The sequence below is a fragment of the Buteo buteo genome, chromosome 17, assembly GCF_964188355.1.
Source record: "Buteo buteo chromosome 17, bButBut1.hap1.1, whole genome shotgun sequence".
Lineage (NCBI taxonomy): Eukaryota > Metazoa > Chordata > Aves > Accipitriformes > Accipitridae > Buteo > Buteo buteo.
Genome location: NC_134187.1, coordinates 5308956 through 5331378, shown reverse-complemented (window position 1 = coordinate 5331378; position 22423 = coordinate 5308956). Strand labels below are relative to the sequence as shown.

At 38.6% G+C, this 22423-nt stretch overlaps 1 protein-coding gene and 1 long non-coding RNA gene across 6 annotated transcripts in view; one reads left to right on the top strand and one right to left on the bottom strand.

Moving 5' to 3' along the window:
* The first annotated feature begins 4974 nt into the window (after window positions 1-4974).
* Window positions 4975-22423, top strand: part of LOC142040759 (uncharacterized) — a 29238-nt gene continuing 11789 nt past the window's right edge. For all 5 annotated transcript variants that reach the window (XR_012653297.1, XR_012653296.1, XR_012653298.1 and 2 more), the window contains exon 1: window positions 4975-5337. This is a non-coding gene — a long non-coding RNA (uncharacterized LOC142040759). The remainder of the gene's footprint in view (window positions 5338-22423) is intronic.
* LOC142040757 (cysteine-rich venom protein DIS2-like) lies at window positions 7310-22410 on the bottom strand. Its single transcript, XM_075048962.1, has 8 exons — window positions 22336-22410; window positions 12820-12881; window positions 10933-11064; window positions 10210-10300; window positions 9575-9720; window positions 8911-9005; window positions 8100-8188; window positions 7310-7437 (listed from the first exon to the last, which is right to left on the bottom strand). The coding sequence occupies exons 1-8, from the start codon at window positions 22337-22339 to the stop codon at window positions 7310-7312; spliced, it is 747 nt and encodes a 248-aa protein (XP_074905063.1). The 5' UTR covers window positions 22340-22410.

Sequence of the window (22423 nt, the reverse complement as noted above, 5' to 3'; positions counted from 1 at the left end):
AACGACTCAGAAAGAATAATGGAACAATTGGAAGTTTTCTTTTTATTTAGAACAAGAGAAGACTCAGACAACATGTAATAACTCACTCCAAATGTCTTTAAGGTTTCTGTGATGATACATTTCTTGTATTACTAAAAGGGAAAAAGGGGAGTTACCAGCTTTTAATTCCATGTGGCATCTGCAGAAATGAACGTCTACATTGTAGATGTCTACATTTATCTGAGTGAACTGGTGCTTACTTTATTAGAGATAAGGGAAATAGATACTTAAGGAGTGTGTTTAAACATATCCTAATACAGATAACCAAAGTAGGTAAAAATTACTTGCTTCTCTCTCACTCTTTCATTCTCTCTCTGCCTCTCTCTCAAATATCAAAAGGACTAACTCCTCAGGCCTTTAAAGTTAGGTGAGATGAATCGTACCTGAAACTCTTATAGACTTTAACTAGTTTAGCCGTATAGCAGATTATTAATTTGAGGAAATATAATTTCTGTTTCAGGAATGAGGAATTGAAGCAAAGCATCCTCTGCAGTCTGAGGATCAGGCCCTGACTTACTCCAGGATCCTTTCCAGGGGAGACTGAAGAAATTTGGGACCAGAACTCGTGTCTGTTGTGGTCCAGCACCAGTGCCTTAACTGCAAACATTGCCTGGGTGAGATGAGGGTGATACGAAGAGATGCCAAAGCATCCATCTGTCTTTTGAGAAGTCTTCTTTGGGACTGCAGGACACCTGGTCAGGTTACTCTTATGTTTTCAATGTCAGGTATCATTCTTAAAATAGTAAGCACACTTATCAGAAAATTCACTGTGAATGGCAGCGAGAAGTTTGGGTGTATGTTTTGGCAAATGAAACATGTCCTACTTTTGGGTCACTGAAAGGTGTCAGTCACCAGACCCACTCATTCCATTGTCTCCAATGGGCTTTGGATAAAGGTTTTTAGGCATGGCTACTCCTAGCACATCCTGAAGAAAATCACACAATCCTGTGCCTGCTCTTTATAACTAAAGGCAAATATGTAATAAAAATAAATAGGTATCTTAAACAAGGGCTGCTTTAATTTCTCTTAGAAACAGGGCTAGCTGAGACAACAGTGTACTAGATAGCACCGCTTCTGAATGGAAACAATCCACTCAGTATATATACCTGAGGAAGGAGAGAGGGTAAAGAGTCCTCTGGGTACACAAAATGGTAAATAAAACTCTTCAACCTGCAACAGTAGTTCTCCAGACAGTCACAAAACCACAGAATTCCAGGAAAGCCTGCCAGATAGCCACCAAGTCACAACAATAGTGCCTGCTTTGGAAAAAATAGCAGGGAGGAGTCTCAAAATCTGATTTTGATTTGGAAAGGCTTGCAAGTAAAACGTGTCCAGATTTACCAAACTGTCAGACATGAGGTGTTTGCCTCATTTCCTGCCATTGTCTCAAATACCCAGATTTTGCCTTGAACCAAGAGAAGGATGCTGTCCTTACACTTCCAGAGGAGTTAGAGCATGTGCAAACTAGGTGCTCCCAGATTTTCATCTGAATCTTGCCAGATGTTAGCTGACTCCCTCTGACAGATGCTGATGTTACAACCAATTAGTAGGCTCTTCTACATACTGGAAGTATTTGTGGCTAAAGTCTTGCATCATTAGAGCTTCATTGCCTTATGGTTCAAGGTGGTGAAAACAGAACTTGACTTTGAGTTAGTCTACCTGTAGATGAGAAGTCTGTATTTATATACCAGCAGAGCATTCTGCCAACACCTTCCTAGCTGGATACACAGCTTTTAGTAGCAAAAAAGCATTTCCAATGTTAAAAAAGAATCTCTGATGAAGGACATTGTCCTGGTTTCAGCTGGGATAGAGTGAATTTTCTTTCTAGTAGCTGGCATAGTGCTGTGTTTTGGGTTCAGTATGAGAAGAATGTTGATAACACACTGATTTTTTCAGTTGTTGCTAAGTAGTTTTTAGACTAAGTCAAGGATTTTTCAGCTTCTCATGCCACGCCAGTGAGAAGGCTGGAGGGGCACAAGAAGTTGGGAGAGGACACAGCCAGGGCACCTGACCCAAACTGGCCAACGGGGTATTCCATACCATGGGACGTCATGCCCAGTATATAAACTGGGGGGAGTGAAGCTGGGAGGGATCACTGCTCGGGAACTAGCTTGGCATCGGTCGGTGAGTGGTGAGCAATTGCATTGTGCATCACGTGTTTTGTATATTCCAATCCTTTTATCAGTATTACTGTCATGGTATTATTGTTATTACTATCATTATTAGTTTCTTCCTTTCTGTTCTGTTAAACTGTTTTTATCTCAACCCACGAGTTTTACCTTTTTCCTTCCGATTCTCTCCCCCATCCCACTGGGTGGGGTGAAGTGAGTGAGTGGCTGCGTGGTGCCTTGTTGCTGACTGGGGTTAAACCATGACAGACATGTTTTGCTGCTGTAAGCTTCTGTGCAGTGGAACTTCTGCCAGCACAGAAATGCTGGAAGGTGACAATTCTTCACACCTCTGAGCTAACAAAAATATTCCCATAAATCATTCTCACATTCGGACTGTGCTTGAACAGTGTCGTATTTCGTACTCCTCATCAGGCTGAGGAAATATGTATGGAATCAAGCATAGGAGTGAAAAAAATGTCAAGGGGCTTGCCTGTAAGCCACAAATTGGGGATGAATGCTGCAAAGGACATCTACAACTTGTGGTTAAACTGAATGATTAAACTGTTCCATGTGATAGATTTGCAGGATATTAAAAGTTCATGCAACAGCTCAGTTTTCTTTCAGATTTATTCCTTTTAATCAAACACAGTTTTGCATTACTAATGCATTACCCTCTGTACAATAAAATAGGAAGGAAAAAAGCAGTCACTTGTGGTAACCAATATGTTGAGAAACATCTCCTGACATAAGAAATAGTGACACCTGCACAGGAACCACTCCTAAAACCAAAGCACTAACTTAGGAGTCTACTTAAAAAAAAAAAAAAAAAGACATTTTTATGTTTTCTGATACATTGTTGGGTGAGGGAGGAAAGTCTCCTCCATCATACGGCCAGAGTTGCACAGCCACATCTGCAGAAGAGGTGAATCCATTCTTGCTTTAAAATTACTGGGTTTGTGTAATTTCTGTGCTTCAGAAGCAGTAGTGGTTAGAAACTCCACCTTACTCCTCAGTGTTTCAGTTGTGCGCAAAAATCACAAGGGCTACATTTCAACTTTTGCCAAAATAAACAGCATTTGACCCTGCACGCATAACTTTATGGGAAACTGGAGTTATCATATGTGCCTGCACAAAGAATGCTGTGTATCAGTAAATAAAAATAACATGGTTTAACATATACTTCCTTTGTTTTCTTCAGTATAGGTTTCTGGAATATGTTTGCATTGGGAAGGACTTTTTGGAAAAGATAGATCAATGGTTATGCATGCCCTAAAATAAAAATTGCTGTTTTAAAGTCAATGAATAAAATAAAAAATCTTGTGTTTCATTCAAAATTTGTCAACAAAACAAATAAAAGCCTTAATGTTATTTTAATTTGGCAGCTTGGGTTTGCCTCCTTTACTTCCATCACTTTATGCAGAAGTGGGAGAAGAGAAGAAAGCAGAGGAGTGTTAATGATGCAAAACAGAAAGATAAAAATGTCATTTGATTTTAAATGATCATTTCCGTTACTGTGAAAAAAACCAAAAATCTGACGATAAGCATTTTAAAGAGTCATTTTCAGTTACATGTGTTGAGCATTGGGTTGCCCATCAGTAACAGAATGATTAGTCAAGACAGGCCATTTCCTTAATGTGTGAGACAGTATTTCCACGCCAACGGGTTACCTCAACTTTTCCTAAAAATTGCCTTTCTTCAAGACTTATTATTGATGCGGGGTGTCAGAATACCTTTGTTAGTCCTAGGGAACAGCCCCATGGCTGCATTGCACAGCCCCAAAACCCGACGATTGAGCCCACGACCAGCCCGTGAACCTTCAGACATCACCGACGCGTCAGCGCCCGAGGGAGTCCCATTTCCTCACCGGTATCTCCTGGTGCCCCCTGTCCCCTTGACGTGTGGTTCAACTGAGATATAATTATAAAGAAGGTGTGGCTATCAAATGTGATGTTATAATTAACAGGTCTTCGGGCTTCATAGGCTCTTTCTCGGCGCTCAATAATTAATCTTGCTTGCCCCGACTATGTCAGTTTATCTCTGCGCTGCAGTCAGTGAGACTGAAGCACGGAGGTTAAATGTCTTGCTTGCAGCTCGGAGTGGAGACAGTAGCTGTCAAGTAGCTTCTTAATGAGAAAGTCTGTCTCCTGTTTTTCACAGTTTAACTGTAGCCCTTACGCTTAGAGGAATCCAATTTTTGGCAGCCTGTCCTAGAAGAGCCGGGAGCGGCCCAGGGGTGGGGAACATCCTCATCCTCTCCCTGCTCTGATGGCCCTTTGCCACTTGGTCTTGCTCAAGCATCTTGCTACAGTTTTGTTTCTTGGGCATTAATTGGGTATTCTGACAACACAAACTTCTAATGGCATATCAAGGTTTCCAACCCTTGCTTTCTATTTAGTATAAAATCTTAGCTTCAGCTGCTTAACCTGTTGCAATTGCAGGTGTGATATGTTAAGGAGAAGAGTAAGGCAAGATTTATGGAAGAGCTGATGGAGAAAAACAGGGAAGATTTAGGCCCACGACTCTGAACAGGACTTTGTGATACTGAAAGTGAAAGACATTCCATTTTGCTTAGCCCAAAGGCTGATTCTCAGACAGCCAAATTAGACGACGTGACTACACAGTTGGTGCATTTTAAATATAAAAAATGTTCTTTCTTCAGAAGACTGTTAAAGTTACTTTATAACATTTGTTCAAAACTCCGTGTTTAAAGTCCTTGCATGTAAGTTAACTGCTGAAGAGCTCTTACATCATTCTCCACAGATAAGACTTAGGCTTGTACCGTAGTAGTTGCTCTTATCATCTCTCGGCATATGTGCTTCTTGTGAGTATGTCTGGAACCAGGATAGAAATTGAAAGAAATTCTTGGTGTTACTAGCTTCTTGCCTTAACTACACCTAAAAAGTTGCACAATTCTGTAGATGTAACTTCAGCACATACGAAAAGGCACATGCTAGTACCACAAAGGAAATAACTCTCAGTATAAAAAAAACAAATTTGTGAAAATACAGCCAGAGAATGGAGAAAAATGTTGTTTGTCATGCTGGATCTCAGTGAATGTCATGTTGCTTTTACTTCACCTGTATAAGGGAAACTCATATCCAGAAGCATCTCAGCCTTCCCACGGATATGAACAACGGAGTGACCCAAGCTCTCCTTGAAGTCTGTACTGAGAAACAGGATCATCCAGGTAGGATTTCATCTCACCTGCTATTTCGCTTATTCCACATCAATAGGGAAGCAGAATCTTTTGAAACCCCCTATGAAAATAGGAAGGTTAATGCCTGGATACCCTGCAGCAGCCCAGCAGGATACATGATGCTCCAGGGTGGCGCTTCGTGATGCAGAAGATCTCTTCCAGCTCCTGCTGCTGCCATGCTCAAATATCATAGCTGGATATCCAGAACACAAAAACTGGCTTTTTGGGGAGGGAGCTCTCTCCGAAATCTCTGCTAGTAAAGTCATTCCCCCTTAAATATTCATTGGCCCAGAGAGAGGGAGGAAAGAGAAAGTGTGTGCGTGGAAGGAGTTTTAACACCCATCTCCTTGGTTGTAAGCAGAAATTAAATCTTGGAAAATATTGCAGAAAACACCTGAGAGTTTTGCCAAAATTATGTATCCTCCTGTAAGAGAGCTGGGGTTTTATAGAATAGTGTTTTCCGAGGAAAACATAGATTTCTCAGGAAATTTTCACCCAGCTTTGGTTTGAATTACAGGTTCTACAAATATCACTGTGGTTGTAGGAGCCTTGAATGGTGGCACAGTCATGATGTTGAAACTGAGCTTCAGGCAGGTAGAAAATCAAGGCTACCCGAATTAGACATTGATATCCTGGAAACCACAAATTGCCTTAATTTGATGGTATAAATTGCTCTAATATGATAGTAATTTGGCTAACAGAGACAGGATGAAACAATGGAGGGGAAGAAACCTCTACCAAGCTGTTTCTCTGTGTAGTGTTTATTTATTCACCCAGTGTTAGCTAGATGCTGTGCAAGAAAGTGTTAAAATCAGGCCAGGGTAGGCCCAGAATTTTAATTTCCAGTAAAAGGAGAAGCCCTTTATACAGGTAGCAAAACGAAAAACCGATGCAGCTGAATGTCTGGGTATGGTTCACCCTCTTGTGTTTTTAACCAGAATTGCAGTCCTATGGAGAAAATTATTTTTACTGGTCTAAAATAGGAAGGGAAGGTAGTAAGTGGCTTCAGTCCTGCTCAGGGCTGGTATATGTGACTCAAGACCTATGGGAGACCAGCACCCACCTTGAAGAGCACCTGGGGGTCCGGTGGGACATGCTACTGCATTCTGCATGGCACCAGGATATTTTTTTTTTTGTAGCAGCATTTTTTTTCTACATGTTGCAATATGAATTCCAAGCAAGTGTGGGAATTACTCATAGAGAGGATGGGAAGGGATATATATCTCTTCCTTTGTATGAATGCTTTTAAAAAGCTTTGTATTTCTCAACCGTTGGTGCCATATGACAAAAATTATCATTTATCACCAGCATACACAGATGTATCAGAAGCTTTGTCTTTAGGCCACAGAGTAAAATTGGCAGATTCAACGTGTGCCTCTTATTTTGGCCATACAAAAAAATGCATCACTTTTTGCTTTGTCTTTCTTTTCCTGTCTCATCCCCACTCACATGCAGTATCAGAGAGCCTTGAAATATCCATAAGGAATTTTCCAAATGAAAAAATTCAATTATAAGTAACTTCAATAAAAAGCTCTGTTTGTGAACTGGTGGTAAATCATGTATTTATTTAGCAGGAATACATTCCATTGATAATCAAACAAAAGGTAACAGAAGAAAGTTAAGTGGCATTTAACATATTTTGTAAAAAAAAAAAAAAGAAGCATTTTAAAAGTGTGTTTCCCATTAAAAAGAAATAAATCAGTGGAAGATCCACTGCAAGGAAAACCACAAAGTAACACCTTAGTAGCTTAAGGATGTTTTCTACAAAGTCTAAAATAACATCAGAGGTTATTTTGAGCTACTAGACTTATTTAGGACTGAAGTAATAGTGAGATTTCAGAAAAGGATGTTACCTATAGGTCTATCTGAGCTGATGCACTGAGAGTGAATACACTTCACAGTGAGTTCTACTCTTTCCTAATAATTAAGTCTCACAGGAGCTATATTGACATCCGCCAGGACATTATATGATTTTAGTGGTGCATCTACAGGTAGCAGGACACTTCTCCTTCACAAGCGAATTGTTACAGCTAAACAACGTTTTCAGATTTCTGCAGTTTCCAAAGACGTCTTGATACTTGCAAGGATTGGCTAAATATAAGAGATAGAAATAAAACCAAGAAATATTAACTGAAAACCAAGTCCTGCTCTGATATTTCTGCATTTTCCAAAAATTCCAAATGTTCACATCTGTATAGCCTTTGTATTTTCACTCTGCTGTTAAAATTGCGTGAATATTATAGAAAAGGGAATGCAGGCAGAAAGGTGGTATCTTATAGTTCCCATCTATTTGTATGCTTTGACTTGCTCCACATGGAAGTCTGCAGAACCCAGGAGCCCGTGCAGTTCTTCACGTACATATAGATATGTGAAGCCTGACAATCTGTTCGTGCCCTTAGAGCTGTACATCAAGACATTTTGTCTTGAGCTTTCCAGAAGAGGGCAGCGGAAGATTGACGGTGCGATAACGCACTGATTGCTCAAGAGCAACACAATTTATCCGCTATCGCAGGATGGTTGAGGTTGGAAGGGACCACTGGAGGTCATCTGGTCCAACCGCCCCGCTCAAGGGTGTGCCTGTTCTGCTGGGATATTTAATGACTGTTATTTCTGGGGGTAGATGAAAGAGGCAGTTCTAGGATCTTTTGTCCAGATTAGCAAGAAGTAACTATGCAAAAATAAAATGCTACAAAGGAGCAAATTATCTGAGGTAATGCAATGGTTGTTGTAAGGAGGAAAATACGTTCACTTACTGCAAAGTCCTCTGTCACAGTGGCCAGGACAGTCTGCACATTTTGGTCCGCTTTTGTAAGGTGTAGCTATTTGCATTACATTATTTCCTCTGAAATTTGAAAGAAATACAACACAAAACAAGATCAAAGTGCAACTCTGAGCCATTAACAAGAGTGTATGTTATTTATCACACTTAAAGGCATCCAGAAGTTTTTGGATAAAATTATTTTCATAGCCACTCATGTTTCAGTTTCAAATATTCATAGAATACAAGAACTTTGATTTTAAATAAGAGGGACACTAAGGTTTAGAGAAAGAAAATTAATTGATTATTTGCATTTATATAGCTTTATCAGTTAAAAAAAAAATCCTATGTGCTTCCTAGTTCTGCTTTTCTAATGGCTTTCAAGTGATTGTGGCTTATAAGGAAATAACCTCAGCAGATGCCTTCTGACATGCAGCTGTTTCAGATATGCAATTTACATCCGTGAATATTCATTTGCCGTTGGCTTTCACTTTGCATCTAACTTTCTTTTTTGTGGTCAAAGTTATAGGATGATTTGTGCATGATGCCTGATTCTGACAGAGATAGGCCTTTCTTTGTTCATATGCTAAAATCTGCCTCATATCTGTTTCAATGTGAAAGAAAAGAAATATTACTATTTAACCTGATGCTAAACCCATAATTCACATCCACATTTTTAAAATTATAAATGGTTAAAATAATAAACTGTAATCATTTTATCCTTCACATGACCAATAGACTGCAGGAGGTTTTGAAAACATATCCATAATTATCGCATCTTAAATGACTAAAAAGATAGTACGTACGCAGGACAGTATTGGCAAACATAAAAGTAGTTGAACTGGTTCTTACTACAGTAGGCAACTGCACATCCAATCTGGTAGCTGTTGTACCAGATTAGCTGTAGAATAAAAAATAAACACATTATTTCAGAGTCATTTTTTACTGAATTCTCATCAAAGAGATCACAAAATAACAGAACCAGAAGATATTTTTTTTTCATTTTGTCTATTTAGCTTTTAAATTCACAGTTTAGCTGACAAAAAAAATAAATAGAAAAATGAGTTAAACATGTACTCCAGTTTCAAAATGTTTTTGAACATTTTGTGGAAGGACATGAAAGTTTAAATTCAGATATTTTAATCATAGATATTTTGCTTTGATAATTCTTAATTAGGTATTTCAATCCCTATAGAAAATATTTATTTCTAAATTAAAGGTATTGAATTTTTTTTCCTACAGAATGATATTTCTCTTCTGGACAGCTCTTCCAAAATACTCATTCCATCGCCTCAGAATTAGATGAAAAAGTTTGGATTTATCATTCATCTTTGGATCAGAGTGTGAATGATAGATAATGGTTTGATGACAGTGATAATTTTTTTTTCTGACGTTAAATATCTCCCGGCTCCCTTAAGTGTACTCCCGTAATTCTAGTGTGTCACTGCAGTTTGTTTCAATTCTCCATACCTGAGTATAGTTCTCGATATTGGCATTTTTCGTGGTTGCTCCAAATTCATACTTGAAATTGGAGGACTGACTGTACCAGACTTTAATTGCTTCAGTCCATGTTTTTGGGTAAGACGATAGTAATACATTCTCACCACAGGTGACACCTGAAATAGAAATAAGTCTGGTTTATTACTTAGGAGAGAAGCAAGCTGTAGGGTGGGAGGCAAGACAGAGGGGTTGTAGCTACATCCTAAAAAAAATCTCTACGATGCCAACCTATTTGCCCTGTGATTTTAAGAAGTGGACAATACTTCTGATCTTATGAAAACTGCAGGAAATGTTACTCAGATTTTGGTGAGCTTTCAGTCACAGGTATTTATATGACCACAAAATGTTACACAAAAATGTCTGTACTTATACCAACAGTCTCCTGCAGGAGTCAAAAGCAGACACTTGAAGAAAGGTACAAATATAGGGCAAGTTCACAGCATCCCTCTCTCTCAAGTTCCAAAGATGATGTTTTTGTGTTTAATAATCCTAAAAAGATACTCTACAACAGATTAAAAGTTATCCTTATTTCTAGTTCACATGCACAGGGATCATCTGCAAATTGTCATTAACCCATCAGCTTAGGCTCCGTATTTGTCACGTACCGTTAACGACCCTCTGATCTCTTGGACTGATTTTCATCCCACACTTATTTGCCCATTTCTGAGCATTTTTGGCAGCTTCCTCACTCCACACCTGAAAAACACAAAGGAAGAAATATCCAGGTAACAGATATGTTAGTGCAGTCCATGAGAATTAAAAAAATGGGAGCAATTTGGACGTTGTGCACTGAATACTCCCATGGTCCTCAACAGAAAGCAGAAACCTTTTCCCCGGTTTAAATACTTTCCCTGGAAAGGCTGGCAGTTGCTGTCTATTGCAATGAGCAGATATAAGGCAAGAACTTGTGATCCGCTGTGCAGGCTACGTTAACGTAGGTTTGACAGCAATAAATAGATGTGGTCGTGGCAAGCCTGTGTTTGTAGCTCCTGTAGGCAAATAACCCGAGGCATGAAACATTTCCGATGTTGCTTAACTGAGCTTTGCTAAGTAGAGAAGCTAAGGTATGTTGGTTAGAAAAGAGATTTTGAATAGTGCTTGTGGCCAGCCCTGAGACCTTTGCAATGATTTTACAAGTGCTTGCAGCATTGAGGTGTGCAAAATTAAGCATGAAGCCTGCAGAAACTAAGGGAGAAAATTCTGATTTCTTCATCTCAATCCCAGAGCACCTTTCCTGCCCTCTCTCTTCGCTAAGTGTGGGCTGTTTAGAAGGCTACCATCTTCTGCAAATGACGTGGAAAGCAGGCTAGTTGCAGTGCATAGCTTACCATCTTCAGCATGTTCCTGGCTGTGGGAACCACAGATCTCCGTATTTCATTGTGTTGCTCAAGGATCTGTTTTTGGTTTTGAAACTTAAAATGAGAAAAGGAGGAAATGCCCATTTCGTCATAGTGAAAATCCTGGAAAACAATAACAATGAAGGTTCCAGTTATCAGAATTTTAATAAGCAAGATAAATTATGAGCTGCTTGTTAAAGTAAAGCTTCTTGGTTATTCCCAACTTTCCTTTCTTGGTTCTTCTATTCTTATAATTGCTGTTTGGTGTTTTTTTTTTCTTCCTTCCTTGATTTGAACTGCACTTTTTATTAGGAGATGTGGCCCTAAATGAAATTTGTAGATAGGAATTCTACCTTCAGATGCCTCTACATCAAACACCGAGAAAGCTTAGCTCTGGAACCAAATCTCATGGCTGGCTTTGTCCTCTTGTGTGCACTAAAAAAGTCCCTAGCTCTTGTTATTTGTAAGCTTTGGAAGTATGTATAGCTGGATCAGAATTTAGGACTGTTTGCAGACCATCTTCTGAAATTCCTAAGGTGAAGAAAGCAATGCATGATTTAGATTGTCTCTTATATAGTGACATCAGGTCATGAATCCTTGCAGAGAAAAAGAGTTACAATGCTTACATTGGAGTTTTCAGACTCAAACATCCATCAGGAAAGGATTCTTTCCACTTTATGTCTAAAAATGGACATCTCAGACTAAGCTAGACACCTGCATTCTCCTTGTCATTACTGGAGAGGGCAGAGGTAGCTCATCCCACAAAATCTGAATGCCTTTTTAGGACTGGAAGAACCATTCTCTACAGGTACATCTTTCTCCTTCCGCTGTAAAGAGAGGCTGCCAGGGATCTGGACAACTAATACTTTGATGCTTGAGTCAGTGAGATGAGTTCCACTGTTGGTGTGATGGTCTCTTTTCTAGGCACTGATTAATCTTATTTTATTTTATATATCTATACCATAGATATAAATATCTAAAAGTCATCTCAGTTTGCCTTTATGGTCAATGAGAAAAGCATAAAATGAGAGAGACTGAATTCTGAAATGTCCAAGTAATATGAATGAATCTCACTCCTTTGCCTTCAGAGCTCAATTCTAGGCTTTAAAGACTGTAGTCAGTGGCTTAAAATAGCACGTAGTGCCATTTGAAATGCCCAGGGAGCACTACCTAGCCTCAGACTGCTGCTCCAGAAAGGTATAGCTGTCTGTACAGCCACCCATGAAAGGCTCAGATACGCTGAAGAGTCCCACACTGCACTAAGACACTTCTCTTTGGGCAACTGAACCTACCCCAAGAGGTGTCGCACATCTTGTTTATCTTAAGACATTTACAGTGGTAGATATAACACCTCAGCCAGTTATTTTAGGCTGCTGCTGTACTCAGGTGAAGGAAACAAGCAACTTAAGACATAGTTCACCTGAGGTTTATTGAAGAAAGAGGTGACTGGCATCCCTGAAGTACTTATTTCTTTTCATTCATTAATAAGCAGATCTTGATAAATAGCTCACATTCAAGTGCCTATGTTGGAAGTATCTACATTTTATAAGATTAATGCTCTCTAAGGAGAAGTGAAGATTAGATTTCTGATACTTAGATAAACTATTCTAGATTAGCTTCAGTTCATATTTTGGGGGAAAATGTATTTTTAAAATTATTCTTGTGAAGAGAAGAATAATTTGATAGGCAGAAGAAATATTTTAATACAAAAATCTGTGAAAAATGAGAGTTCATCTTTATTGTCTTATGTTAACCTCTTAACAATAATTTCATCCCTGAATTGTAAAGCTCCAGAGATCACTAGACCAGACTATACCACGTCAGCTATCTATACAATGTGCCCAGATATGGCTCTTTTGAATAGATGAATGCTCCTACCTGTCCATCAGACTGGTGTAGCAAAGCAGCGAGGAAAATGATTGCAGTTAGTAGATCCATTTCTACAGAGGAAAAACAAAAGAAACCAAAACCCGAAATCCATTAATCTCTGTTGCATAAAGTTTGGGGTGTAATGTGGTATGTAAACAAGACACAAAACTGTTGCAAAGTCAAGCCTGTCACACAGAAGGTTATTTTAGTTGATACCTAATACAGTTGAATGTGCTGAAACTGCGCAAATGAGTGCATGATGGTGCATGGGCACCGCTATCTCGTACAGAGAGAAGACCTCACTGTGCATTGAGGCTGGGACCATAAGTAGCATAAAGTTGTGTTTCTTGTAACAGATGGATGTTACCCTTTTGTCAAAACCCCCTTTTGACTTCTTTATTCAAGATATCTTGAATTTGCAGCAATTCCTTCATCTTTGCCTCCTCGTATTAAAAAAAAGCCCATTAATTTGTTCAGTAGGGTCACATCAGTGTCCTGCTTAAACAAGCATCATCTGTATTGGGAACTGGTATTGAGGAGTAGAGCACCGAACCCGTCAACAGTTGTCTCCATTCCTTTTCTGTGCCCTGTTTCATCATCAAATCAGCACCATAATGGCTCCAGTAAATAGTAATGATCACCCTCAAGTTACATCTTACACCTGGACATAAACAAAGCCTTCATGAAATAATAATAGCTATTGTCCTCTGGCAGTTAAGATGCCCTATAGAAGCAAATACCACAGTATGCACACAGGCAGTCTGAAAACCACTCATATTCATGGGATATTTTTTCTACATGTCAGAAGAAGCAAAGGTTATACATCTTTGTACTGTTGAGGATATACAGGAAATCATACCTTTAGTTGGTAAAGAGTAAAGTTGTGGCAAAATCCCAAGGAAGACTAACTTTAAGCTCAACAGTTTATCTTAAAACAGACTGAAGCAAGCAAGGAAAATAGACATCATAAAAAATGTCGAACATAATAAACCTTAGAGATGGCCCCTGAGAAAAAATCCACAGCGTGAGCAGTTGAGCAGTACGGGTCAGTGGTAGAGATCTAGGAGATCCTGCTTGACAGGGAAACTATTGGGATAACACCTGTTAAAACCGTAAATATACAATGAAAATATAAACAATCCACCAATCCATCTCTGCTAAGTGATTAAATAGACATGTTGATGTTAAGTGAGAAAAAGGGGTTAAGAGCTTTTACTTCTGGCAGGAACTGAAGGACGGATTAACATCACAAAGGACTAACAGCAAGTTACCAGGGTTCTGGACAAACAGCTTGCATTTCATTCTTCTTTCACTGAATAGGACGAATATTTCTTGTTCCTAGAATGATGACTTGGAAGAGATGACATTTATAGCATCATTCATATCCTGTTCATTATTTGACACCTGCAATTGCCTCTAGATTTTTTATCTGATCTCCCTTTTATTTACGTTGGGTTTATGTTACTGATGTCACTGGATTTACTTGCTATCTAGTCCTGTGTGAGTGAGTCAGCCTACATCCGTGGTGTCAGAAATTGGTGCTTATTATAGGGAAAATAATGATAACAATAAAAAGAAGTAATGATGGGTGTCCAGAAAAAGTGTTAGTTTTCTTCACAGATGCTTTGGTGTGACTCTTTCATTTATAAACAGTGCAGCAGCTCCGATACTTTCAGCTTAGATGAGGAGCAAGTTCTATACATTGTGGTCTGCAACTGGGCACAAGCAGGTCCACTTATAACCCTCATTTGGGGCTAAATTTCTGACTAAAATTCAGCCCTGCGCAGAGGACCTGGGAAACACCTGCCAGAACACTGGAAAATGTGTTTATCAAACATCTTTGTGTGTGAGACACTAGTTTGCAGTAGGAGTATTCCAACACAAGTCACAGCTGATAATGTCATGGTAAAGGACTTGATGTAGCAATGCTCTTGCCAGCATTTACCTTTGAGGTTGGGAGTGACTTCCTCCGAATTTAGCTGCTGGTAAGTATAAGTATAGCTAGAAACATTAATCATTTTTACAACACAGGAAAGACTTTCAAGTAAGGTTGGAGCTCAATCAAGCAGAGAACATAAATGTACCATGTGACTTTTACACTCAGCTAAAATATCTTAGGGCTAATATCCACAGCAAAGTGTTCATGAACAAATATCAGGCATGAGTCCATGTATCAGAAGGTGGCAATCAAGCCACTGTTGGAATAAGATAAGTTCTTTATTTTTTAGATGCCCAGCTATGCAGAGTTTCAACCTACATCTAGGGACATCAAACTAAAGAAAAAAAGTGAATTCTTTTTTCACTTGCATGGTAGCAATGCAAGACTAAGTTGTCTGAATTCAGACCAAAGGCTGTTGGGTTATTCTATGCAATGTGCTGTATTCTTTCATGAGCTCACAAGGTAATGGCCTTGATGTATGGATTCTCAAACTGATAGTAACAAAAATGGTAGTACAGCATTGCCATGCAGAGATATGAGTTTGAATCCAATGGGCTTCATAGTTACATTATGGTAGCATTGTGCCTGGGCTAAGAAATCTTAAGTCTTAGGAGGACTACTCAGCCTATGAAAACACCAGGAGAATGTCATCTGGTGACTATAATGCTCCTGGTACTAGATAGGTTGCAGCTAGATTGATTATTTATTTCAGTACTGCATTCCATTGCATGACATAAATCAACAAGACATATCCTATCACACGAAAGACGTCATGTCATCCAGATATTCACTCTTTAACTTGTTTCCCCATTGCTTGCATAAGGAAATCACTTGCATGAAGAAGAGGCAGGGATCTCACTCATATTAATGAAGAATAAATTCTTAAACTGAAGGGATATCTTTGGCCACTGAGGAGTTATCTTGTCCTTACATGCAGAAACAAGATCTTTCTGGGACTCCCCAGAAAAGTGTTACAACTAGAAACATAAAACATTTCTAGCTCCAGAACTAAACTTGATTAAAATGCTACAGCACATCTTTGACTGTCAGACTGTACAATCAAATCTGTCCCTTGGAGTAAACGTATTTGGCATTACGTTCAAAGTCAAAAGACGACAGTTCCCAGATACAATTATCCATCCATGTCAATAGCATTCACTCCACTAAATCACTTCTATGCTTCTGAAAAGACAAATGCTAGCAATGCACTTTTAGGTAGCTCTGCTTGCAAACTGGAATTTCATGCAAATTGGATGGAACATAGAAAAATAAAATCTATAGCTAAAAAAGCTAAAAACAAAGCTTTATTTGAAAAATGCAGTCCAGGCTTTTCATGTTTAGTCCTGGTGCTTCACTCCTCAGCAAAGCCTTTTTCCTGCCAGCTGATAAATCTTTCAGGGCGTAGCAGGCTTGAAAGTTTGTAAGAGTGGGAATATTTGTCTTTACAGTTACTTTGATATAAGTTTTTTCTACCTTTTCTTACTTTACATATTCAACTTTCATTTTGTAAAAAAGTTTTCACTCTGCATTAAGAAAATGCAATCAGCTTACTGCATACTGTAAGATATAATAAACATTTTAATAGCATATATACCTGAAAGCTTGGACAGATAATTAACTTTTCTAGATGGCAAAATTCTGAGTTCAGATGTACTGATATATCCCAATACTCAAATGAAATAAATTCAACATAAAAATAATTCAAGTGACATCAGAAAAGCATTTCCCATGATTGAGCACCCTCTGCAAAATGGATTAATTTATGTTCACATTTGAAGAATGAAGCAAGTGAGTCAGTGTTACCTTTTGATCTAAAGAAATATGGGAATTAGACTTCATTGAAGCCATTTTTCACCCACACAGGTGGAAGGAGTGCTTTCTAAGCAGAAGATATAATTTATTTTTAAATTCTTCCTCTAGGATTATTATAAGCAGATATTTTCTTCTAATTATCACAACTGGAACAACATAGATATTAACTACATTACCTGTTGTAGCAGAGTGGCCAATCAATAATGACCAAGTGACTGTATGGATAAAATCTGTAATAAGGAAATTAAATTTTGCATACATTACCTTCGTCCAGCCAGAATCCTTCTGTATCTTTACGAAGAGTGGCAAGAGTGAGAGGCTCTCCTCACTCTAGAGTTATATATATATATGGGTTCCCTTCTTGTCAATATTTATTGCTGATAAATGACATCAGCTTTGGGGCTGTACATTTTAGAAGAAAGAACTTTTCTTAAGGAACAGGTGACTGAAAATGAACCAATCCAACTGCATTGTTCTGGTTTTTTTGCTTGTCTCCAGGGCAAGGAAAGAGAGAAGATAAAAGGCCTGTCCTTTTGCAGCACTTTGACTTTGCCAAAATACTTGTAGTCTGATCAGCAAGCTGCAGTGCTGATATTGTGTTCACAAAAATGAAAGCTCAGGTTTAGGGATGGTTGCTTTGCAATTGTCTTTTCTGGCTCTGGTAAAAGAGTGGAATAAATATTATGAGGCAGAGACATAAGTCAGCAACTCATTTCATGTGAGCCATGCACAGAATGACCTGCACACTGGGCAACGCAGTGATATTTTCTTCCTAGCAGTTCCTGAACTTCCGTTTGCTAAATAAAATTTATATTGCATTAGCTCACTGAGGCCAAAAGGCTGTGGCACTAGGCATTATTTTACACACAATTCACTCCATGTGTTGCTCAAGGGTAACCTACTTGCAGAATGTCTACAGATGTCTACATCTTCCCCTTTAGTCTGAAGAGATATGTGGCATGTGTTTGCTTTTTTGCTCCAGTGCAGCATCGCTCAGCTCACCTTTCCTTCTTGCAGAATCTTTGCTTCCACTCATTTACAAGGTAATATTACAAAGTCAGCTTTGACAGGTCCTCAGTGCTCAACTCTGCTCTATTTACAGACAACCTCTCTTGCTTCCTTCCGTTCTGCCTGTTGGCTTTCAGAAGGCATAAAACATCTGCACATCTCCTCATTCTTTTTCCTGCAATTCCCTTTCTCAACCTTGCCTTTGCTGCGATGCCTTGCACACTGAGCACCATTTTTGTCATGCTGGGTTGAGGTTGCTGTCCATAGTACAACTCAATATTGTTTCATTGCTTCCTGTTTTCTGCAGTATTTCTGCAGCTATATGCTGTTGTCAGCATTTTAATACCAGATTATAATTCCTTTCTGACACAGCTGCCTTTGTTCTTTATTTGTATTCCATTTGTTCTCTAAAGAAAGTCTGTCAGATATGCCACAATTCACAGTCTATGGGTAAAATAATTGGGAAAAAAACGAAGATTAATAAAACTGACATCCGGGATCATGGTACAAAGAGCAATTTAGCATATCAATTCCCACTTCCTCATGTGGATTAGCTGAAGGGGTGGAGTAATTTAATTTAAAAAAAATTCAAAAATTAATTCTACAGGGTTCTGCAAATGTATGTATTTTTTTAAAAGATAAATCTATGGAAAGTTCTTAAAAAAAAAAATAATCCGCTTGAGAGATTTGACTATGGAAGTTCTTCTTTCAGCCCTTATATAAACCTGAATGACAAGAATCTGATTTGAGCTCAAGCAATGAAGGCAAAATTGACCTACTTCAATTCTTCAGTTCCACTGAAGTTAATGACAGCTTAACTAGTGCCTTTGATTAAAATTCATGCTGTTCTGTGTGGTTCAGGCTTTACATAGATCTTTTCCTTAGCCGTACAAAACACCTTGCAGACCTGATCCTTTTAGCTAACTTTGTTTTGCAAGAAGGAACATTATTAATTTCTTCCACGCAACCCAACCCACCTTCCACTCCAGATTAGTATTAGGGAAATAACCAACAGGGTAGTAATTCAGTTACTGTCAGATTGGGGTAGATGCCAAAAAAAACTAGCCCAGGCACAGTCAGGGCACATAAACGCAGAAGCTGTGAGTCTCGTTGAAGGCTACTGGACTACCACGGTTGAGGTGCTGGGTGTAGATAACTTGCAAATTGGAAATTCTGACTCCAGCACCATTATAATACCGCACCGTTGTTTTTGGACTGGAGGAAGCGTGTGTTCAGCGCATGCGGAGAGCAGGTAGAGCAAATCCACCCTCCTCGGACAAACACACCATTCGATGTCTGCCCTCGGTCGTCGGAGAGCAGCTGAGAAAGACCCAAACTATCACCCACGAGCTAGGTTTGGAGACTTCTGCTCAATCCTGAGGTTGTTTTGGTCTTGTCCTTCTGCTTATATACATAATACAACATGACTGACTTGTAAGTCCAAAACTACTGTGAATAAGTATTGTTCAGGTTATTTGCTCTCTGGCCTGTAGCAAGGAAATTCTCCACAAGTGAGGCTGTAGACTAAGCACACGCATAACTGTGTCTGACTGTGGTTACCTGAGGCAGTGTTATTTCAATAACTACTCATGTCTGCCGCAGACAAATCATCTCATAAATGGGTTTAATAGTTAAATATATTTGTATATAGCCTACAAAATAGGAAGGAAGTATTTCTGAATTTCCTGATCTCTTGCTTTGAAATGAAAAGGGAGATTTTTAACATTTTGTGGCTTGTAAACAAGAGTTCATTATTCTTACATTCTTCCTTAGAGAAATCAGCACCCTAGAAACAGCACAAGAGAGGAAAACATAGAGAGTAGTATTTTTTCCTTTTTTTTTTTTTTTCCAAGGATAGAGGTCATCTTGGCAATTAATAAAATAAGAGATAAAACCATCAGCATAATCATGTTAGCCACTCCCACTATCTGCAAGGTTAAATCCTTTACTTTCCCATACAGTTTTCATTTGTTTGACAAAACATTTGTTCTAAAGTACTAATCTGATTTGTAGTTAGAAATAATATTTTTTAAAAGAATGATGGCTTCATAACTGAATTCAGAAACTTATAACAACCCTAGCATATTGTTACTTGAGAAAAAATATTGTTAATAAAAGACAAAAGGGGTTTTTTTATGGTCAAATACGAGTCTATCTTCTTTGGCTAATTCATCACTTCTTATAATGACCGCATTAGGAATTTCCCACTGAGTATGTGTTAATTTGCTAGTTTTATTGAATAAATGTTTGACTACCGGATTTGAAGCAGGATTCACTTCCCTTCCCTTGGCTGTCAAGAAGTTAAGCATCTACTCCAAACTCCTTGTCTAAACTCTTAGTAGTCAGTGGACGAGGCAGGCTGAATTAAGAGCATATGAGGTAGGAGCTTTTTACAGGTTTCCCCTTTGTGGGAGGGGACAAGATACTTCTAGGTGTTTTGAGCACAGGGAGAGTATTTTTTCTAATCTCTCCTCCTTCTGCAAAGCCCCGGATTTCTCAAGCAAATGGAGACAGCACTGACTGCAACGCAGAAATTGTAGTCATTGCTGCTAACCCACTGCTAGTAGCCATCCTTTGGACCGCAGCTAAGTCACGAAAGTATTCATCCTGAAGCAAAAACTATGGGTCTAGATACTCCACAAGGGATTTCCCCCATTGAAGGAATTCAACTTTTTGCAGTGCCCAGGTGATACGGTGATTTCCCTAGTGATTGCAGTGAGTCTCCTTTCATGACAGTGTGAAACTTGAAACCACTCCCTATGTAACTATTCATAGCCAAGGAAAAAAAAACCCAAATAAATGAACCAACAGTAACTGTGCATAAGCACAGTATAATGGATAATTAAAAAAATTGTCAGCTAGAAACTTTGAGAGGCCTATTCCCCCCCTTCTGCCCCCAGAGCAGGATCTGTTATAAATAGGCTGTGCCTGACAGGTGTTTTTCCACAAAAGTTTGCAGTGAGGAGAATTCATGGGTTCCTTGGGTAATAAACTTTATTCCTTTCTAGTCTTACCATTCAAGAACTGCCCTTAAAGTCTAACTTAGGAAATTGCAGAAGGAAATTTTTTTTGGAGGGTGGAAGTCATTTGCATGAAGTCCAAAATGGATTAGCAAATGATTCAATTACTAAAATCTTAGACTTTTGATATCAAAGCTCAAGATGTGCATGTGTTCATGCTCTTTTCAATCTTCTCTGTTGAAATGTGGCAAAGTTGAGCAATGTAAAAAGGTAGCATTGTTCTTTTTTAACTGTACACAGATTGGTATTTCAGCTACAGTTTAGATCTAGTAATTCCTTAGAAACATTTTCTAAATCTATACTATGGGACATCAAGGATCTGACTCCAGAGAAGAAATCTGGGGTAAAATTCATTCCAACTCCTGGGACAACTCAATAGTGAAAGCACTTGCATTCGAGCTAGTCTTTTTCTTCTCCCTTTCTTGTAAATGGCTAAGAACCACTTTTCAAGTCACCTTTCTGTAGCAACATATCTAATGCATTTAAAATGTTAGATTAGAATAAAAGAAAATGTCAGCTACTGGTCAATGAGACAGATAAGCTACATCCTTTCAGTCACATTTCTCCCATAAAACAAATAAATCAATGCCCTTTGTAAGTGAATGTTGACAACAGTATGGAAGAACACAAAGGAAGTGAGAATAGAAGACTTCTGTATGGAAAACTCATGTGGAACAACACTTCTTTTTTCAGATACATCTTTCTCTGTGAGAGTCTGATGTAACCAGACAAAACATAGTTATGCCCAGCTGCTGTTTTAGGACAAATCTGCTATTTGAAATAAATCTGGCCAACAGGAAACAAAGCAAGCAAACAACAACAACATTTTTCAGAATCCAAATGGCCTTTTGATATAGGTGATTTCTTGAGTGATGTATATAAAATAAAAGGAAAGTGAAAATACATCCCTTTCCTTCTAATAGTGGAAGACACAAAGCAGACTCCAAACTATCACAGATACCTCAAATGTAATGATGATCTGGAGATATTTTTTTCTTACTCATGGATAAAAATGGTTTTAAGGGCTCATCTTCAGTTTACATGGTCAATGACTTCAGCCATAACTATCTCTGTGTAAAACAGGCTATAAAACTGTAGTTTTTCATGAATGCCTTTTTGTTTGCTACATGTATTTGCTGGGAAAAGGTGTTTCTCTAATCTAACAATAGGGATGACAAAGTGGGGACTTTTGCCATGAATTCTTTAAAAACTTGTCAGCCCTAAATGTGTTCCATATATAAGCATTTTTGCCTTCTCCTGCACTTGACGTAAGAGTATACCAGAGGTACTGTAGGTGGCACAGAAAGAAGGTTGGTCTTCTTGTAACACTGTCCAGTTGATAACAAATACCTTGAACTTGCTGAGGCTGAAAAGCACATTAAAATGTAGAAGAAAGCAGGAAAATCTTATCTGAAAGTCAGTGAGTCCTGCATGGACTATTCTATTGGACTGGTTGCAGTAAGCAAATGAGAAACATTTGGAAGACTGAAAAGAAGTATTAAGATAATCTCCATTTAAAATCACAGTATCCCAGCATGAAGAGTCATTTGGAAATGATATTGCTGATTAATTGTGGTTTCACTTATAATAACTATTGAACTATCTGCATTTGGCCACAGCCAAGCTTGTTTTTGAGCAGCTTCTCACCTTTTTTTGCAATAGCATAGAGGTTATAACACCCTGAAATGGGAAACTACTTGATAAAAGATGAATCTAACCTACATAACCAGAGGGCGTATTACATACCCATTCACAGCATAACTTGGCTTTCCACACACCTCACTGAAGCTGAGCCATTCCAGTCTGATGTGCAGGAACCATAGGGCTAGATGGA